Genomic DNA, 18905 nt, shown 5'->3' on the forward strand with positions numbered 1-18905 from the left:
GTGAGCCGCAAAAGAGGACATTTGGGATATTAAAACCCCGAGCTGACACAACTGCAGTGTTGCAGTACTCATTACAGCGACGGGGTTTTGTCTATCCGCGAGTTTTGACATTGTGGCCAATATCTTTTGTATCTCGGCTCTGTCCCTCTGGCAAACTGGGCAGAAGAAGCAGAGACGGAAAAACGTGTTGAAAGGAGGGATTGGACAAGTAAATTACTGCAACCTCAGGGGAGCCTGGCAGCCTGTCTACAGTTCAGACAAAGTAATAAGCAGTGATTTTCAGTCTCAGTCCCTTTACTGTACCTCAGTCGCACTCTGCTTATGTATCTGTGAGATGGGGTGTGTGTGATTTATGGAGGAGTGTGTGTGCAGTTCCAGTGTTGGCGTGTAAATGTAAAACCATACAAGTGTATTTGTAAATGAGTGTGTGTATCTGATTGTTATTCTTGTGCTTTCTTTTCCACTGGGATGCTTAGATGCAGAATTAAAATTATTTCTTTGTCAGCACTTCGCAAAAACTCAATGTGTGTGTGTGTGTGATGTGTGTGTGTGTGATGTAATACTCTTATGAGGCTTAAGCAAACACAACAAACAGAGATAAGATGGCCTCATTATATAAAAAAAAAAAAATTACAAGCAGAAGCTGATAATAAGGTAAACTTCAAAGAAAAATGTACAACTGTGTGAGACCACGAGGCAACATGGTGATTTCATGCTATGATAGAAAGAGAAAAAGAAAAGCCCTGTGCTTTTGGGAGCATATCAATTAGAAATGGCTCACAAAGTGGAGCCGGGTAAAACGCCAATATTTTTGGGAAGGGAAGAGGTACCAAGAACAACATGTTCAGACTGTGCTAAGCAAAGTCCAAAAGTTGAAATCCTGCAAGGACAGTTATTTCAATTTCATAGCAGCTTCTTATTCCTGATCTTTGACGTGTTCCTTCTGAGTGTCTATGGTTGCCTAAGCATGGTGAACTTGTCTGTACCTCAAGTAATTTATCTTCTAAAATGTCATAGGAGCAACGGAAGCTATTGTTGTCTGGATGACTCACTCAGAAAAGCTCTGGGAGGCAGCACTGCAGTGCTTCTAATCAGAGGTGGAGTAGTGAGACATGTATTACATGTATTAAACCAAGCAGTAAGTCCTCATTTAACACCGCAAGTCTTTTTGTTTTTGTTTTACACACTTCAGATTGAGAATACATGTCACCTTTGCGTTCTTCGGAGAGGAAAACTCATTTTGTTGTCCATCTAGCTTTTGGGAGATACGATAATGACTACAACTGCAGCTCCCTACACCAGTAAAATCTAGGCCCACGGACCTCAGAGGGCAGCAATGAACACATCGCGAATGAGCAGACGGCAAAAAAGAAGATGCTACACAACAAGATACAAGTCTCCACACTCAACTTGCATACTTTGAATCGCCCAACAGTTAAGTGTGTTAGGATTCAGGGCTGTCCCACTATCAAATTATCAAGTGCATTACAGCTCTGATGCAGACTAATTTACTCTTTGCATGACTCAGCACTTTTCAAGGCATCCCAGCAGGACTTGCCCACCGTTCAATGCAAAATGGGTGACGTATAAACATGACTGCAAAAATTCAAATAAACCACAAGGGAGGTTGAATGGATTGAAGGGAGGCATCTGACGGATGCCTGTTGTGGCCATTCACTGTGTGTGATTATTCATTTATAATCCAATGTTTCAAAGCCAAAAGGTAGCGCCACAATAACGTCTCCTGTTCCGATTCAAGCTCTCAAACACGCAAGCACTGCAACCGTCAAAGGTTTGGTCATTAATATTTGGACTGGGGAACGCATACATTTCAATGAGTTTTATCTATATAGCACCAAATCTCTACAACTTTTGTTGTGATAAACACATCCCAACAAAATTGATTTCAAGGCACTTTACAGATTGAAATTAGACGTTCGCTTGGATGACTGACTTTTTTTTTTTTTTTTTTTTTTTTTTTTTTTACATTCCCTTCTTTATTTGATACAAGAAGTGTGGTTTATGTGTTTGGCACCAAACTTCAACAATATCTATTCTATTTTATACTGTGGTACAACAATGTCGCACTGCGTCCTGCACTGAGTGCAATGTTCAAGTCGGGGAAAAAACAAATTGCTTTTGAGCATCATTATGTGTGACACATGAGTTGAATAAACCCTCTCTGCAGTTCTTCATGCAAAGGACTGAACTGAATCTGGACCTGAGAATTCATACATTTCGAACTGAAATGAACCAGTTTAAACATGAATGAGATGACTGCACAGCAAGCAATTTAAGCAAAAATGAATGAATAAGTGGCTTTTTTTGAATGAAATAATAATGAATGATGAGGGGAAACAGGCACGAAAGGAAAATGATGATGGGAAGCTAAACCAGCTGTGACACAAAAAAAATTTCATTGAAGCGCTGTTATCGGAGCAGTATGCAAACAGAAACAGAGACCGATTTTATTCTTGAACACAAAGAACTATATCACATTCAGGTGCAAAACCAATTCAAACTTCACATGGACTTTCTTTGAAACAGTCTGCTGTCAGCAAAACTAATCTAGGCCGTTTCTTTTCAACACACCTTCACTCACACACAGGAAACATCACCTCACTGAGTTCTTAGGTGGTAGGAAAGTGCACCGAGGCATTTTACAGAATCGAGGTCGGCCGAAGCCGTGTTTTGCTGAGCTTCATCAGTCTTCAAGAGTTGTTACCAACACGCTGAGATCAGAGGGAAGGTCTGGGAGAAAAGCAGGTGAAAAAGCTGAAAGCACTGGCAAGAGAGAAGGGAAGAAAATGAGCTTAAAAAAATAAGGAAAGGAGGTGTGATGAAGCAGAAGAAACAGCAGATAAAATGAGAAAACTATTTTAGATGAGTAGATCAAAAGGAAGGGAGCAAATGTAGAAACTTATAGAAAAGTGAGGTGCTTAATAAAAGGGGAGGATGAGAATAAATATGGAGAGTAAAACTGAAAAAAAAGAAAGGGAGAGAAATGAAGAAGGGATTATAAAACTGAGAAATACAGCCAGATGGAAAAGCAATCTTAAAGCAGAGAAAGAGAATGAAAAGGATAGACAGTAGGGAGAGAGGAGACATGCAAAGGTGGGAAGAATATAAGCTACTTATTAAAGGCGCTGGGCTGGGGATGCAGAAAAAAGCCGCAGCAGCTTTTTCTTTGGGATCCTCCTGAGAAATCTGCGGATAATATGTTGCAGAGGAAAAACATTTTGCTTACCGCCCCTTAAAAACAGGCTTAACTAGGGGAAACCAAGAGGCCCGGCAGAGAGAGATAAAACGCTGCTGCTGATGGCAGCTGATTCAGTTGAGGCGCTGGACAGAACTGGGTTGGCGTCTTTATCAGCTTATTTAACATATCGTGGCATTTGGTGGTGGTGGTGGTGGGGGGGGACTTTGACTCACACAAACTTAAAATACCATTTGGGTGTTTCAGTATTCGACGTGCACCAGCAGGAGTGAAACCACAGCCTTTTGCTCAAAACGGTGACCAACAGAATCTATTGGTAATGTGCGAGAGCAGTTATCATTTTATACTAAGCGCAACACAAGTGAGATACAATTACACCACAAACCCTGTCTGTCTACAAGATCTGCTTGTAACCAGTTTTATGAAAACGTTAGCTAGGATAATCCAAAGCCCTATACTGTGGTCAGCTTTGCCATAACTGCTTCTTATACATGTATATCAGATTGGATTCAGATCAGTTAAGATGCTACAACCAATGGAAAAAATACAGAATCACAACTTTTGAAGGAAGTTCTTTCTGCTGTTTAATTCTGTAGAAAACAAAAAAATTTTCAAAAAGACACACATATATATATATATATATATATATATATATATATATATATATATATATATATATATATATATATATATATATATATATATATATATATATTATGGCATGCCGTTCAGGAAATTAATCTTTGAATATATGGAATGAAACTTTGAATATATTGAATGAACCTTGAATATATGGAATGAAACTGAATATATTGAATGAATCTTGAATATATGGAATGAAACTTTGAATATATTGATTGAAACTCTGAATATATTGAATGAAACTTTGAATATATGGAATTAACCTTGAATATATGGAATGAACCTTGAATATATGGAATGAAACTCTGAATATATGGAATGAAACTCTGAATATATGGAATGAAACTCTGAATATATGGAATGAAACTCTGAATATATGGAATGAAACTCTGAATATATGGAATGAAACTCTGAATATATGGAATGAAACTCTGAATATATGGAATGAAACTCTGAATATATGGAATGAAACTCTGAATATATTGAATGAATCTTGAATATATGGAATGAAACTGAATATATTGAATGAAACTCTGAATATATTGAATGAACCTTGAATATATGGAATGAAACTTTGACTATATTGAATGAAACTCTGAATATATTGAATGAAACTTGACTGACGTCAGGCTTTACGGAAGTGCCTGCGGCCATCTTGTCTAAAGTGTGGATACTGTGGCGAAAAGCGAATGACAATGAATCAGTGCGCTCGAATTATCGTAGGATGAATATTAAAGAATGAGGACACCATTAACACACTGGCAAATGCATGTACGGGCCAAACGATATCCTCCCGATAACCCTGCCAGTTCTTCTAAAGAAGAAGTTCGCTCGTGGCAGACTTACGACAACAGGCCAGGCAGCTGTTTATCAGGCCAACCTCAGCATGCCTTCAACCTCTCAGGAGTGCCCCAAAACAGTCCCTGTGTGCAATCTCCACCCATAAACAAGAAAGGGCCCAACACACAAGATGTTGGAATAGCTAGGCTTTCTTAAAAACTACAGGAGGGCCCTGATGTAATATAGACAATACCTCACTGCAGCCATAATGAGCCCTGGTAACACGGCTTCTCCTTAAAAAAAACAAAAGCAGAACTACTAACAGAACAGTCCGTTGTGTGTAGAGGTCTGTATGTAGGTCTGTATAGTTAGCTTGATAAAGTTTTCAGTTGATTTAATCAAGGTGAAACACAGTGAATGGCCGTGCGTAATGACACTGCGCTCACTTCTCCGGCACTGGATTGAGATTAGCAGGAAGGAACCTTGTCATAGACCTTTTTTTTTTTAATTTCCCACCATTAATCGGATTGAGATCCAGACTGTTTCTCATGTCAAGCTAAATAATGACTTCCTCATTGCTAAACCTACTGTTGATTGACAGAATGAGAAAAGTGCGCATTTACCGAAAGGTTTTAAAGTCCACCTGTGCATTTAGAGCAGCGGCCATCTTCCCTACCCCTTTACCAAAAATCAACCCCGTTCCAACCATTGATTCGGGTACTAATCTTTACAATAAGTTCCATCCGTCTCCTTTGTCTCCATCACTTTCATCCAATCAGCTAGATTTCATGACTACTTCTCTTTAGCTCACTTTCTTTTCTTCTAATTGAGCATTAATGGTGGTTTTGCTTTATGTAAATCCCATTCAGCTATTAGATTAAAATGCTTCGTATCATATCTGGGATTTTCTTTATCTTCCACAAAAAAAAGGGGGGGGGGGGTGACATGCCCAGCACTGCAGTGTTTTCAAAAGAAGGTATCCGATATCAGCATGATGTTTAACATTAACTGGGATCACCACCTTGGTTTAGGATGTTGATATGACTCACATTTGCAAAACACAAATTCCTGCATTACGAGGTTTCTTCAAAATACTTGCTTGGTCTGACCAGCTTTCCAAGGCATGACAATTTTCTGTGCTTTATAAAGTATTTATAGTTTCAGCCCTTAACTAACTCAACTTATACTAGTCTGAATCTTCTCTGCTGCAGGCTGCACCGGCCACATTATCTCCTGATATTCGTAATCTTAATATTCATGAAGCTTTTCCTTGCACACACACACACACTGCCCTACACTGTGCTCCTGTGCTCGGAACAGTTAAAGATTGATAAGATGGGACTTTTCTCAAAAGTCATTTTTTTCTAAGGTGTATAACAAATAGAATGGTGTCGCTCTGCCCCAAATATCTGTCAGTGTTTTATCACTTCGCCTCGTGTGTGTCTGGCTCCCTGAAAAGCTCTGAAATGGCCAACGCTAACAATGTGGCCTCAAAGATAGCTGCACACATAGGCAAGGTTTCTTATCACCCGGTTATCACAAAACCACACTTTTACCATCCCGGAGGAAGAGACCAGAGAGCAACAGAGGGAGACGGGGAGAGAGAGAGAGAAGAGGGGGGGAATGTCAAACTGTCTAGCCCTTTTCTTGGCAATCCCACCACGCTGTCTGTCTGAGAAATTAATCTTCTGTCATCTTTAGATGGGAATCTCACACTTATCTGTCTCCACCCACACCTCCCTCCCTCTTGTCAGTCCTCTTTTCACTCAAGCTCCTTCTCTATTACTTCTATTTTATTATTTACCTTTTGACTTTTTTTTTTTTTTTTTTTTGTCTCTTAGCTTTCTACAGATTGAACGCGGTCTCTTTTCAGGCCATTATACCCTGCCAGGTCACTTATCTCCCATCTGTACCCCTCCGTAACACACAGCTCAACGCACTGACATATACCCACACAGACAGCTCAACAGAGCTCTCACACACACCCATCCAATGTCCCATTCCTCTGTAAACTGTCATATTGTTATCAGCAGGGCTGTGATGGTATTTTACCCCCCCCCCCGTGGATTTGGATGTGACACTGTGTAGAACTGAACACCTTATCTACTGAAAGGAGATGACATTTCCTTGACATTCTGCTTTATGACAGGGATTGCAGTAGATGTCTCAACATCTATAATGCACTCTGGAAGTTTCCGTCTTCAAACCACAGCAGGTTGATTTGAGTCAATTAAAGCACGAAATCCAAGACAAACTTATGAAACTTGTTTCCCCAAACAAAAGATAACGTTTGCACACGTTTTGAAATTGACAGCATGTCTCCTGAACCTTTGATTTAATGCTCAAATCAAAAATGGGAAATCACAAAAATGACTCAAGCATGACTTAGATTTCTAATCTACAAATGAAACACACCAGTGTCTCCTTTGAATCTGACACTCCAGCAAGCCTGACGTAAGACGATCAAAAGGCAACAAAGACAGGAATACTGTGGGAACAGACAGAGAATGTGGGGGGAGGGATGGATGGAAGGAAAAAAGGAGACATGCTTACATGTTTCTCCCCTTCGATCCTCTTGTCAGCCTGTTGAACAGCCTCCAGGTACTTAAAATGCAACTCCATTAGTCGATCAACCTGAGGAGAGAATGAAACAGAGGCAGACGGTGGTAAGGTGAGGGATGCAGCAGACAAGAAAGCAAAGTGAAAATAAGAGAGACATGAAGGGAAAGGAGAGAGAACAAAGCAGAGACTGAACAATACCAAACTCTGAGGGCAAATATAGAAATACACTACCTGTAATAAATAAGAAAACACAAAATAATCCGATAGCAGTGATATAACACTCCCAGTGTTTCAGTAAACCATTAATTGCTTGTTGTTCTGTTAGGCATGGACAGGCTGGACCTTAAGGTTCATGACACATGCATGTGGTGGATCTGTGCACACCAATAACATAACAGATTGCTTGTTAGCCACCATGCCTGGCTTCAGCCAGAACAGGTCAGGCTTGAGAGATATACACAGACAAATATATCACAATTTAACGTGTCAATTTATTCACCCTTTTCTCATAATGAGACATTTATTTCTAAATGAAAATGGAGAATAGAACAAAAACAATATGACAAATGTGTGGCAAACAAAGAAGCAACGATTTAAGTTAAAATACAGGAAGAAACAGCCGAAAGATATCACCAAAAAGCCTGATCAATGCGTGCTTGGTTCTATTATAAATAGCTAAAAAGACTGCAAACAAAGACACAGATGTTCTTTGGTGAAAAGTTTGGCAGAGAAAGGTGCGTTCATGTAATACCCCTCTGCCCATGGTAAGAAGCAGAAAGAGTACACGTGTGTTCAAGGAGTTGTTCTGATTACAGGGAAAACAAATTGTTCTGTAACAAAAGAATATTGATGGGAAACAGAAACACTACAAATTAGGTTTCCTGATGAAGCAATCTGCAAGCAATCAATAACAGAGGACATAAAAAAAAGTGAAGGCAGAAGGACAAAAGACAAAAAGAGGGAACAAGGAAAAAAACCGACCTTCTCACAGTCGTTCTCGGTAAACTTGTTGAGGAGCCTGGTTCTCTGCTGGGATTTGAGGTTTCTCAGCATGGAGGCGATGATGGAGCAGACGTGCTCTGTGGAAAAGTTGGAAATAAAGTTGAATCATGTTCACCTATAACGCCGAACCCACATCTTAAACCCCGTGCCAATGACTCGGCTTAATTAATCAAACCAAATTAATTCAGAAGACAAACTGAATATATCCCCTGTGACAGCACTGCAAGGAACACACTCTAAAATGACTCAGCAGGTGGATGATGTTTAAACTATGACCCACTGTACTGAATCTTAGCTGAGACGGAAAGAAAGAAAGAAAGAAAGATTACTGCAAACCTCATTCACACCCACAGTCGCAGCTCTCAGAAACAACAAACTGATTAGCACTTGATAATTTTCCATTACAGCATGAACCCAGCTCAGCGTGCACGTGCTTTGAGGGCGCTTTGAACAACAGGAGGAGAAAACGTAAATGAAATTTCGAAATCAATTTTCATTTCAGGATACGCCGGAACGTGCGCTGACTTTGGCTGAGGCCAAATTACATCTCAAGCAGTGTTAGAGTTTTGCCTGTGGCAGCTCTGGGGCAATTTAGCTGCCGGGGAGGTCTAAAGACATGTTAATTGGCTAAATTAGCAACAGAAACTAGTTAGTTCAAATGAAAGCCCTTGTTAACCCAATTCATGCCACACAAAATGGATCACATTCAAATATCCTCTTAGTCACAGGCTGAAAGAGCAGGTGGATATTATGGTTCAATATTGCTCTATAATACTGGATGAAAAATGCACTCTACACACAGGGGGGGGGGGACAAAATATGACATTGCACATCTTTAGATATACAGAGCGGAGGCAAAAAAAAAGAAAAAAAAATGTAATTGGACTTTATCAACAAGAGGTCAATATTCTCTCTCAACAAGGCTTTGCAGTTGCTAAGCAACAAGAGTTCGGGAATCAATCCCATTTCAGATTTTTAAAAGGGGTCGCGTTTGCTGTCAGCTCCCTTTGTGCAATCCCCTGTGACCCGCAGCGTCTTTACCCACAAGACATGAAGACTGGAAAAACTAAATGCTGCAACACCTGCAGACGTTCGTTCTTTCAGAATACACAAATGCCCACGAATCGAGTAACAATTTGAGCCAAAGAAGGCCAGAACATGTACAGAAAAACATAGAAAAACTACAGTCATGCTGCTTTAGAAACATTGTCCATTTGAAAGAACACTAAGAAAGAAATGAGCAAATTTTGTGAATCAGAAAGTCTAGCACTTAGTGAGACAAGTAAATGTTTTACCTTACATTTATTCTCATTAAGCCATTATGAATGTCCTTAAAGCCCCTGAAAATGTGACTTTACACCTGAAAACAACAGAATAAATGAGCAGCAATACAAAAACCTATACAAATGTTCTTCATGAAGTGTGAATACTCAGATTTATTCACGTTTCATTAACAGTGATGGAAAAACAAGAAAAAATAAGAAAAATCATATTGCAATTCAAATGTTATTAAACTCTGAATCCACAAAATATTTTTAGCCTCACATTTTCCAACTGAGGCTCTTCTACTTCAATCCAATAAGAAGTGCAAAGAGAAACTAAAAAAAATGTTTATTGCAATGACATAACTGATTCTACCCATGCAAGGACACAGCTAATGAAAGTAAGTTTACACCATCACTAAGTCGTGCCAAAAACCTACACTTACACTGTAAGGTCTTCTTAATTCAAAGAATTAATATTCTAATTACAGTAAAAATGTGGTCATTTTTAAAACATTATCAGGTAAATTCAAAGGGAACCATGGTCCTAAAAACACAAATAAATTACAATTTAGGAAAAAATACAACAAATATTGAAAGGACTCCTATAAAAATGTCAGCAAAATGTTGCAAAACTTTAAAGAATATTCTAGATGTTTATGCCTCATATGAAAAACCCTCAGATGATGGCATGTCAGAGCAGCAGGGAAATACATGTATTAACCTTTTCACTGACATACCGTAGTAGGATCATTACTACAAGTAATTAAAACCATGTTCTCTGCTGCACATCGGACAGCTTCGGTCCACGAATCCCTTATTTGATATTAGACAACCTTATTTCCTGTACACAATGACAAGCAGGCTAACTGCCATTTCCAAAAGGACACTACTTTATCAACTTGATCCAACTGGTAATTGATGTCACCACCTGCACGCCCTGCCCAAGCTGCTATTGATCGCTAGCTGTGGAACACTCTCCAAAGAGTTTAAAACTAAACAGACTCCTCTTTTGAGATTTCTGAAGGGGATGGGGGGGTGGGGGGTGGGGGGCAGTTGTAATGTGGGTTTCAGAGAAAGGGAATGGCTAAAAAAACAGCTTCTTCATTTAGACAGGCATGCAATCGATACTTCATTTAGGAGTTTTGCTTCACACTTGAATACTGAACAAAGAAATAGATAATTAAATAATAAATAAATAAAACCAAATCTCTGAAAAACCAATGACGGTCACCCTCTGTGTACACCTCCACATAATTTCATCTTTAAGTTTTCTGCATTTTTTGTGCAGGCCTTCAGCATAACAAACACCACCTGGACACGCTTGTCTGCTTAGACAAGTGACCATTCGCTGTCGACTGATCAAACTCTACATGAATGCACGCATGCATGTCAAAAAAGGTTTTAGTTTAGGCTTCATCCAAACGGATCGATCATTTTCCAGAAATAACTACATCATAAGAAGGCACAACAAGGTGAGGGAAAACAAAGGAACCCAAACTGAGTAAACATGATGAAAAGTGCATTCAGAAGTCATGTGATATCTCTGTGGCACCATTTATTTGCTGAAACCCTTCCTTTTACGTTTAGCTTTTTCTTAATACATATATACATTTTCCATCTCTCTAAAACACTGTTTATTTTGAAGTTTTGTTTAACAATATTTTGCGTCATTCCAACGAAACCTCAAAGCACACAGCTTGATGAAACAGCAACTAAACACTGCTGTTAGACTTAGCACTTCTAAAAGGTAATGCAGCAAACACCTTCTATCACAGCTACACAGCGGTAAATGAAGTGGAATTTTCCCAAAGTGATATAAAGATTTGCATAATACCTTAAATATCGAAATTCTAGCATTCCTCCCTTACACTTTCATCTTTCGGTTTATCTTTACCGCAGGGGATCAAAAGCACAAAGTTAACATGCAAATAAGTCAAAGAGGCCTGGACTCATTTGAAAATTACTAGCTGAAGTGCAGCATTCCTCTGAACGACTGAGGAGCAGATAGGTGGTGCTGATTGGGGCTGGACTGATGGTGCCCTGGGGAGAGCAATCAACCTCTAACAGAGGCAACTCTGTTAGGAGTTACAGTCTGCACAAACTGCCTGAAGAAGACACACCGCATTCTGGCTCTGTAATGCACTAACTGTAAAGTACTGCAATGATTAAAACTTGCATCATTATGCATCTTTCAGAACTCTAGAAGCACACCTTACAAAAACACACAGCGTCAAAAAGAAAAATACAGCTTATTGCAAATGTATTCCACCTTGAATAATGTTACACAGTTGCTCAGAATTAAAGAAGGTTGGAGCGAATACATTTTCCCTCTACTGAGTGACACATTTCTTATCGATATTCTGCATTCCCCCTCATGAAGAGAATATCAAATGTTGCAAAAATAAACATGTCACTGCATATTTCATTAGTGTGTGTGAGTTTAAAGAGATAAAACGTGATCAGTAACCACAGTAGGAAAGGCCATATGTGAGGAAGATGGTAATTAGATACATCTTTACACAAGGATCTAACAGAAAAGCTCACCCTCTGAAATACACTAATAATTGGATTAAACGGGACAACTGCGACAACAAAGATTACAATCAAATTTGCATTATGTAAAATGTCATTGATTTAAATCTGCTCCCAAGGCACTTAGTGCAGGGAGGGGGGTGATTTATTCAGAGATGTATTTGATTCTCTGCTTTTGATTAAAATATGTAATTCAAAATTCATTATTAAAGCCAGATACCCAATTCTCTCTATTATAATCACTATTAGCATATATTTTCCTACATTTACACTTTCAAAAAATGTAATTTTGTATTCATAGGAGGGAATTAAAAGCCTATGTTTTGTTTTTGTATTGAAACTGCACCTTCTGTTCATGTTTCTTTCTTTGCTCCTTCAGAGGAAGCTTTAATAAAGGTATGCGGTTTCCATTAAATGGACCAGTCCTTCTTAATCTCAATGTGAGCATCCAGCAGACCTACAGAGGTACGAATTTTCTCAGGTCCTCTAATTCAGGTCTCTTTTCTGCCAGCATGCCTCAATCGTTAGTTATTTTAGTGTGTGCATTAGAAAATAAGGGTCACACAGGCATTCGCTGCACTGGAAGGTTTTTGTGTGGCATTCAAATTATATCAAGAACAAAGGCCCCTCTCTCTCAACCTCTTCTCGATCAACACAACAAACAAGTGCATGCGAGCACACAACACTTCCCGAGTTGGAGCTGGAGATGGCGCTAGGACTTTTGTGCGTCGCTATGTAAATTAGTTGTTTACTTCTGTTCCCTTTCGCATTCACTCGCATCATTAGCCCCCTAAATATAACAACCGGCTGCCACCAATTTCCATCATACAATCTCATTTCACTGGTAATGACAAAGCACATACACCAATAAACTGAGACCCTAAAACAAGTTGCAGTGTTGTGACAAGAATACTCATGAGCAGAAACATGTCATTTGTTGTTTGGATTCTCTTTTCTTTCTTTCTTTTTCCCCCCCATTTCCTTCCATTCTTTTTCTTCCAACTTACAATGTCTCTGTTAATCATCCTATTCTCTATGCTAATATGGCCTGGCAATCTCTGGTCATTTGGGCTGTTTCCGTTTCAGAAGGGATTTCATTGGAAACAATGTTTGCACTGAGGTTTATGATAGAGAGAGCAATAGAATGAATGTTAAAAAGAGGCAGGACTCAGGACAGAAGGACAGAAAGGTCGCTGCCTCGTAATTACTTTTGTTTGGAGCTTATGATAGTTAATTAATCTACAGTGTTATTGTCTTATTCAGGAGGACCACTTGATTAATGGCATTTTCAATTAGTAGTCTTACAGAGAGGGATGGTTCACTCAATACATCTTCCAGTATGACAGGCATCCCATTACACCTACGGCTGCTCGACAAATCAATGGAGGCATGATGGGAAATAATTTACCGGCTCTATTACTCATCACAAAGAATAACAAAAAATAATTATGAGTAATAATGAAAGCATGAATATTAAACCTGATCACACTTATCTTGAGCCAATAATTAAGCCAGACAGGTCAGCGGTGCACATGTTATGTGTTAAAATAAATGTATTTTATTAACATTATCTCCCTCTCTGACATAAGAGGGCAGCTCCTCTACTTGAATTATTCATTGCAATCAATAGCTCACTCTTTTTTTGACATTAAAAATATGTATTTCAGTGTGCGTTTATGTTTTGTGTGCAGAACTGCCTTGTTTATGGACTAGTTGGCTTATATAAAAGCGTCTAGCTTGCTTGCCAAAGTATTTATTTATTTCAGGATGCAGTTCAACATCTCATTGTGAAGCCTGTCTTTTCGGAGTGTGTCCGCCTTGCCGGGGTCTTCAAGACACAGTGTGGGTGGCAGCTTAGGCTGCTAGACAGGTTTATCTTCCATACTGTTCCTCCCGCCGCTCAAAGGGGTCAAAAGTTAATTCGCTGAGTCTCTGGGTGATACGCGACACAATGGAAGACAATTTGTTCTCCTCTGCACAGATGAGAAACCCCACTGGACGTATAAAACTTAATTAATACAGACATTGAAAGGGAAGGGGTTTCACATTTTGAACGCAGGTAAACAAACAGCTGGCAGCTGGACGAGGCTTCGACCAATTTTACTCCATTTTTTTCCCCTCTTTCTCTTGTCCAGAATAACATGGGTCCATGTCTCTTTTGTTCTGTCCTTCTATCTCGGGCTTTTGTTTGCATTTCCCATCTCTCACTCAGAGAAAGAGAGGTTCGAGAGCACAAACACGAAAATCAATCAAGATTGGATTGATAGTGTAAACTGACAGGCCAAAGAGGCGGCAAACCATGATTCATGGGCAGATTAGGACTGAGTGTGTCCCCAGAAAAACACATTGTTCACCACCACAAGCAGGAAAATAAAGAAAGAACCTAAGTCTTATTAACTTAATCACCTGAATGATTACAGTCAGTGATATATATTCTTCAGGTGTTTCCCTAAAAATCTTTAATATTTAGCACTTCATTCCCATGAATCAGCACCTCAGGCGTTCTCATGTTAATTTAGCTCAACTTTAATAAAGTTTCAGATTGTATTCTTGAGTTGGAAAGTAATTTTTGCTTATACAGTGTGTGTAAAATATTGACTATTTGGAAAATGCAGTCCCATTCTACTGTGGAGATATATCAAATCTAAAACAATAAACCAGTTGCCTTTAATGCTCTTTGCTCCACTGCTAAAATGTGGGACTAAATCACAAAACGATTAAGAATTTGACTCCATTCAAAATGTCCAAATGCTAAACTTTAAACATTTATAGAATTTGGTGTGAAATATTAAGCGATAAACCAGAAGGTCAGCATACAAACAAAAGGGAAGTTAAACTTCCTGAATGTAGCATGGAAACAACTTATCAGTTGCCACCTACCTCCCTTAGAATTTACTCTGTCACCTGTTGCAGTTACATATTGCATAGTTGGCTTTCTATTTAAAATGGCCTGTTGAGGTAATTAAAAGGAAAACAAACACATTACAATCATTTTGTAGACTTCCCCGTTTTTCAGCTTTCAGAACGCTTGAATTAGTTCACAATCAAAGCTTTCCATGACACGCAGAGACAAAAATTTCACTTGAAGGAAGCCATTGATCTCCTTGTTTGGTCTTCATTGGACAGTTTATTCTAAAGTTACACTTGCTTCAATGACAGCTACGTCACACTAATTTCAGAAGTCAAACCCAGGTCTCACGATGGCACTTGCAAAGAAACATGTAACTGCTGCATGGCTGTGCTAAGTGACTAACCTTCATGCTCTTTCTCGGAAGCGCCGGTTTTCTTCATCTTCTTGGGGGTTTTCATGAAAAGCGGATATATGGTTCTCAAGCCAAGGATGTCCACAAATTTGTGGCAGTTATCTGCTCCCTCTGGTCCGATCATCCCGTGATCCAGGACCTTCAGGGCACTGGTTCGTGACATTTTCTTTTCTCTGCATAGAAGAGAAAAAAACATCAATATGTCATGCATAACAAAAAAAAACTGCACTTTTCAGGTGTGTCCTGAAAGTGTAGCTACGGTTAAAATGTCTGCAACACACTATTTGCCTTTAAGTGAACCAGGAGTAAAACCACATTTAATCATTTAAAGTTTTTCTCTCATTTAGGATCAAAATTTAAGAATGGCCCCGCCCCCAAATTAATTCAACTTACTTTTCAATTCACAATTATGCTCACAAGGTTTGCAAATTTCCTAAAAAAACGCTTAGCTTTTTTGCTCTACACCTAAAGAATCCGCTTTAGCAGTTGTTCAAACAGCTGCCTTGGGATAAAATCCTCTGTGGTGCCAGTCTATTGACAGCCAAACTGCTCCATATTCTCTCATTTAGTACGACTGCTTCCAACCAACATTATGACTCTGTTTTTCCTTTTCTTTAAGATAGTTTATTTTATGCAAGATGCTATTTACCACCCAAGTATCTATCCAGCCATTAAGTTGTTAGTTCTGACAAAGCCCAGAGCAGCTCAGATGACCCACTGACAGCTGTATTCACAATACTTGTTGGGACCGATTTGGGACATATTTACTGTGCAAATGTTGAAAAGAAGCAATCATTTTCAAATCATTTGAACCCTATATTTGCTTGAAATAATATTTGCTTGAAATATTATTTCAAGCAAATATGCTTTCATAAAGGTATACTTATTTTCAGTTAGGACAGGGCTATGCATCTTCTTTAAAGAAAACTATAATCAACTGAGAACCAAGGAGAGAAATTCTGAAAGCAACAGGCCCTCTCGTGTTTTGCTTCATACAGGATTTCGGCTGTTCAACAGCAGTTCAGAGTTTCCTTTGTTTGTTTTTTTTTTTTTTGCATTTCGAAATGTGCCAAATGTTTACAGCAGATGACCAGTCTGGGCTGAATGTGGGCTAGTTTAGCACCTGACCTTTTACTATGAAGCTATACTGTTGTACAAAGGGCAGAATCAGATTTGGCATTCTCCTGCTGAAAAAAGTAAGCACCTCCCTGGAAAAGTTACTGCGCGAATGCTCCAACTCCCATTTGTCCATATTTCAGTAAACATAAATGGCGTCTTCACAGACTGACTAATTGCCAGTGTCAGATACACTAATACACCATCATGTAATACACCATCATGTATATCATGGACACAGATTAAAAACTAAATGATCCCTTTCTGCTTTCGCCCTGGGGACACAGCAACCATGATTTTCAAGAAGAATGAAAAACTTTTGAATTATCTACCCAGAGTTTCCCCACTTTGCCTCCATCCATCTTAAATGAGCTCAGAACCAAAAATTACTTTTTTTTTTCCCCCTTTTGCATGGTAGACTTTTTCTATTGCACCTTCCTTAACCGTTTCTAAAGGTTTTCTGGCTTTTCTCGGTTTTCTACACGTTTTCTCTGCAATGTTTCACCCATTATGACCTTCATTTAACAAAAAAAATAAATCCTTTTCCTTTCATTGCATTTCTTAGACGCAAAAGAAAGTTTAAAAAAGGTGAAATAAAAGACATTTTGAATGTTAATTGACTGCACTCATATTTATATTTTCTAAAACGCATTTGTTTGTGTGTCTTGAAAATGCTGATTAGATGCAGATTCTGCAACAGGTTTGAAAAGTTAAAAGTAGACATGTGTTGCATTAGGCTGTATTTGGTTCAAATCACACGCAGGTGGTCTGAAGGACAACACTGCATTGTTAATCCACTGATCCCATACTACGATTTCACATGAACACTTACTGAAACCTACTCAGAGGGATAAACAGTTTAGTTCGCATTTAGTGATCTAACAGTAATAAAAATGCTGTATCTATCAGAATTAACAGAGCCACATGAAATACTTGAGCAAATATCTCACACAGAGCTCGCTTCAAATATACTGAATTTTGGCTCCACTTGACACTCACAAAATTTGGTTGGTTTTTATTAGAAAATACTGTTGGTCCAGAATACTGCACATAAGCTCAATACAAATCTGACAAATCAGAAAACGATATCAAACAATTTTAGGACAATCGTTCCATCAAGAAAATATCCTGCCATACGAATATTTATCTCTTTTCTGTCATCAAAGCTTTGCTGTGATAAGGCTAACCCAATGTTTCTCACCCTGTCTACACCCCCCACGCCACTCGCGCCCCCCTCCTAGGAAATGTAGCTGTCTGTCAGAGTGTCACTTCCTCCATTTCCACCAATGATAGATGACAGTGTTTATCTCAGAGGAGGAACACATATTTCAGGCAGTTGTGTCTGGTCCTGCAGACAGACACATTATATATGATGGACAGCTAGGGAGGGCAGGGGAGAATGATATGCAGTATACTTTCCAAAGCCAAACTAAGGCAATTCAGCTGGTTGACAGCAGATGTAACTCAACCTCCTGGTGACTTGAACTACCCTGCTGACACCCTGAAATGGACTGTGGCTTATATCTTGGGGATACTAGCATGGCAGCAGCAGTAAGTTTACGATTAGAGAAAAATCTAGAGTCCAATTTAAGAGTCGATTAACCTGCATATTAGCCCAAACACTGACCGACATAGTCAGATTTTTGACCAGAAATTAGTAACACATCATTTAAAAGGAAATAGCACTCGGTATTATTCAACGCTAACGCATCTAGTTGTTGGCAGACATTTATCTGAAAAAAAAAAAAAAAAGAGCTTTAGTAGCGCTCAGGTTCAGCTGCAGCGCCAGCTCCCACACACACTTGCCTGTGTCTGAAACTCATCAGGAAGCCAGGAGTGATATCTTTTACGTGCCAGAGGTCTGAACAGGCTGAAATTGACTTTTTAACAGAAGTTTCCTATTCTGTTTGCCATGGCTTTTGTCATTTCGCAACCTTAAAGCTATACTGAAACATGAAAAAAAAATGTTTAAAGTTCTATAATTTTGGGCAACGGGACAGCGTGCGTAAATAATTCCAGTTTCAAAGAAGCACAGTGGGGTCATCATTCGATTTGATAACAAAGCCGTCCCACTGGACTTAGTTACAAACAGCAGTTATGGTCTGCGCTGTCTTGTAAAGAAAATTTCAGCAAAAGTAATTCCTTGCTCTGCTCTCGCAGCTCCTCTTTATTTGGGTCTTTTTTCATTCTTTCTTACTTTCCCTGGAGGATGATCAGAACAGAAAAAAGGTTTTTGCATTCCAATAATGAGATATCGATCCAGCCCTTAAACCTGCGTGTCCACTGATGTGATTACGGGTGCAGAAGCTGGGAGTTTCATAAATGCATGTAATGCGTCTTTATGAGTCTTTAAGGTCAGATCTCTGCCTTGATGTGCTCCACCAACTGTTGATTGATAGGATCAATATGGCACCCTCACAAGGCAATAGAGTAGACAGATGTACAGAGTGAAGGAAGAACAGGAAAGAAAGAAAAAGCTCTGAAATGAACCCGGAAGGCAAGGTTGTGTGTATCAAGAGGTTTCTG

General features: G+C 39.1%; 1 protein-coding gene across 1 annotated transcript in view; it reads right to left on the reverse strand.

Annotated features, from left to right (window-relative positions):
- The window catches only part of ctnnbl1 (catenin, beta like 1), a 49949-nt gene that overhangs the window by 14020 nt on the left and 17024 nt on the right, over window positions 1–18905 (reverse strand). The window contains exons 11-13 of the mRNA XM_072367076.1: window positions 15255–15436; window positions 8183–8280; window positions 7193–7273 (exon numbers count right to left, since the gene is read on the reverse strand). Of these exons, the coding sequence (XP_072223177.1) occupies window positions 7193–7273; window positions 8183–8280; window positions 15255–15436 (361 nt within the window). The remainder of the gene's footprint in view (window positions 1–7192; window positions 7274–8182; window positions 8281–15254; window positions 15437–18905) is intronic.

This window comes from Leuresthes tenuis, unplaced genomic scaffold (assembly GCF_036924035.1).
Source record: "Leuresthes tenuis unplaced genomic scaffold, fLeuTen1.0.hap1 SCAF_16, whole genome shotgun sequence".
In the NCBI taxonomy this organism is placed as follows: Eukaryota; Metazoa; Chordata; class Actinopteri; order Atheriniformes; family Atherinopsidae; genus Leuresthes; species Leuresthes tenuis.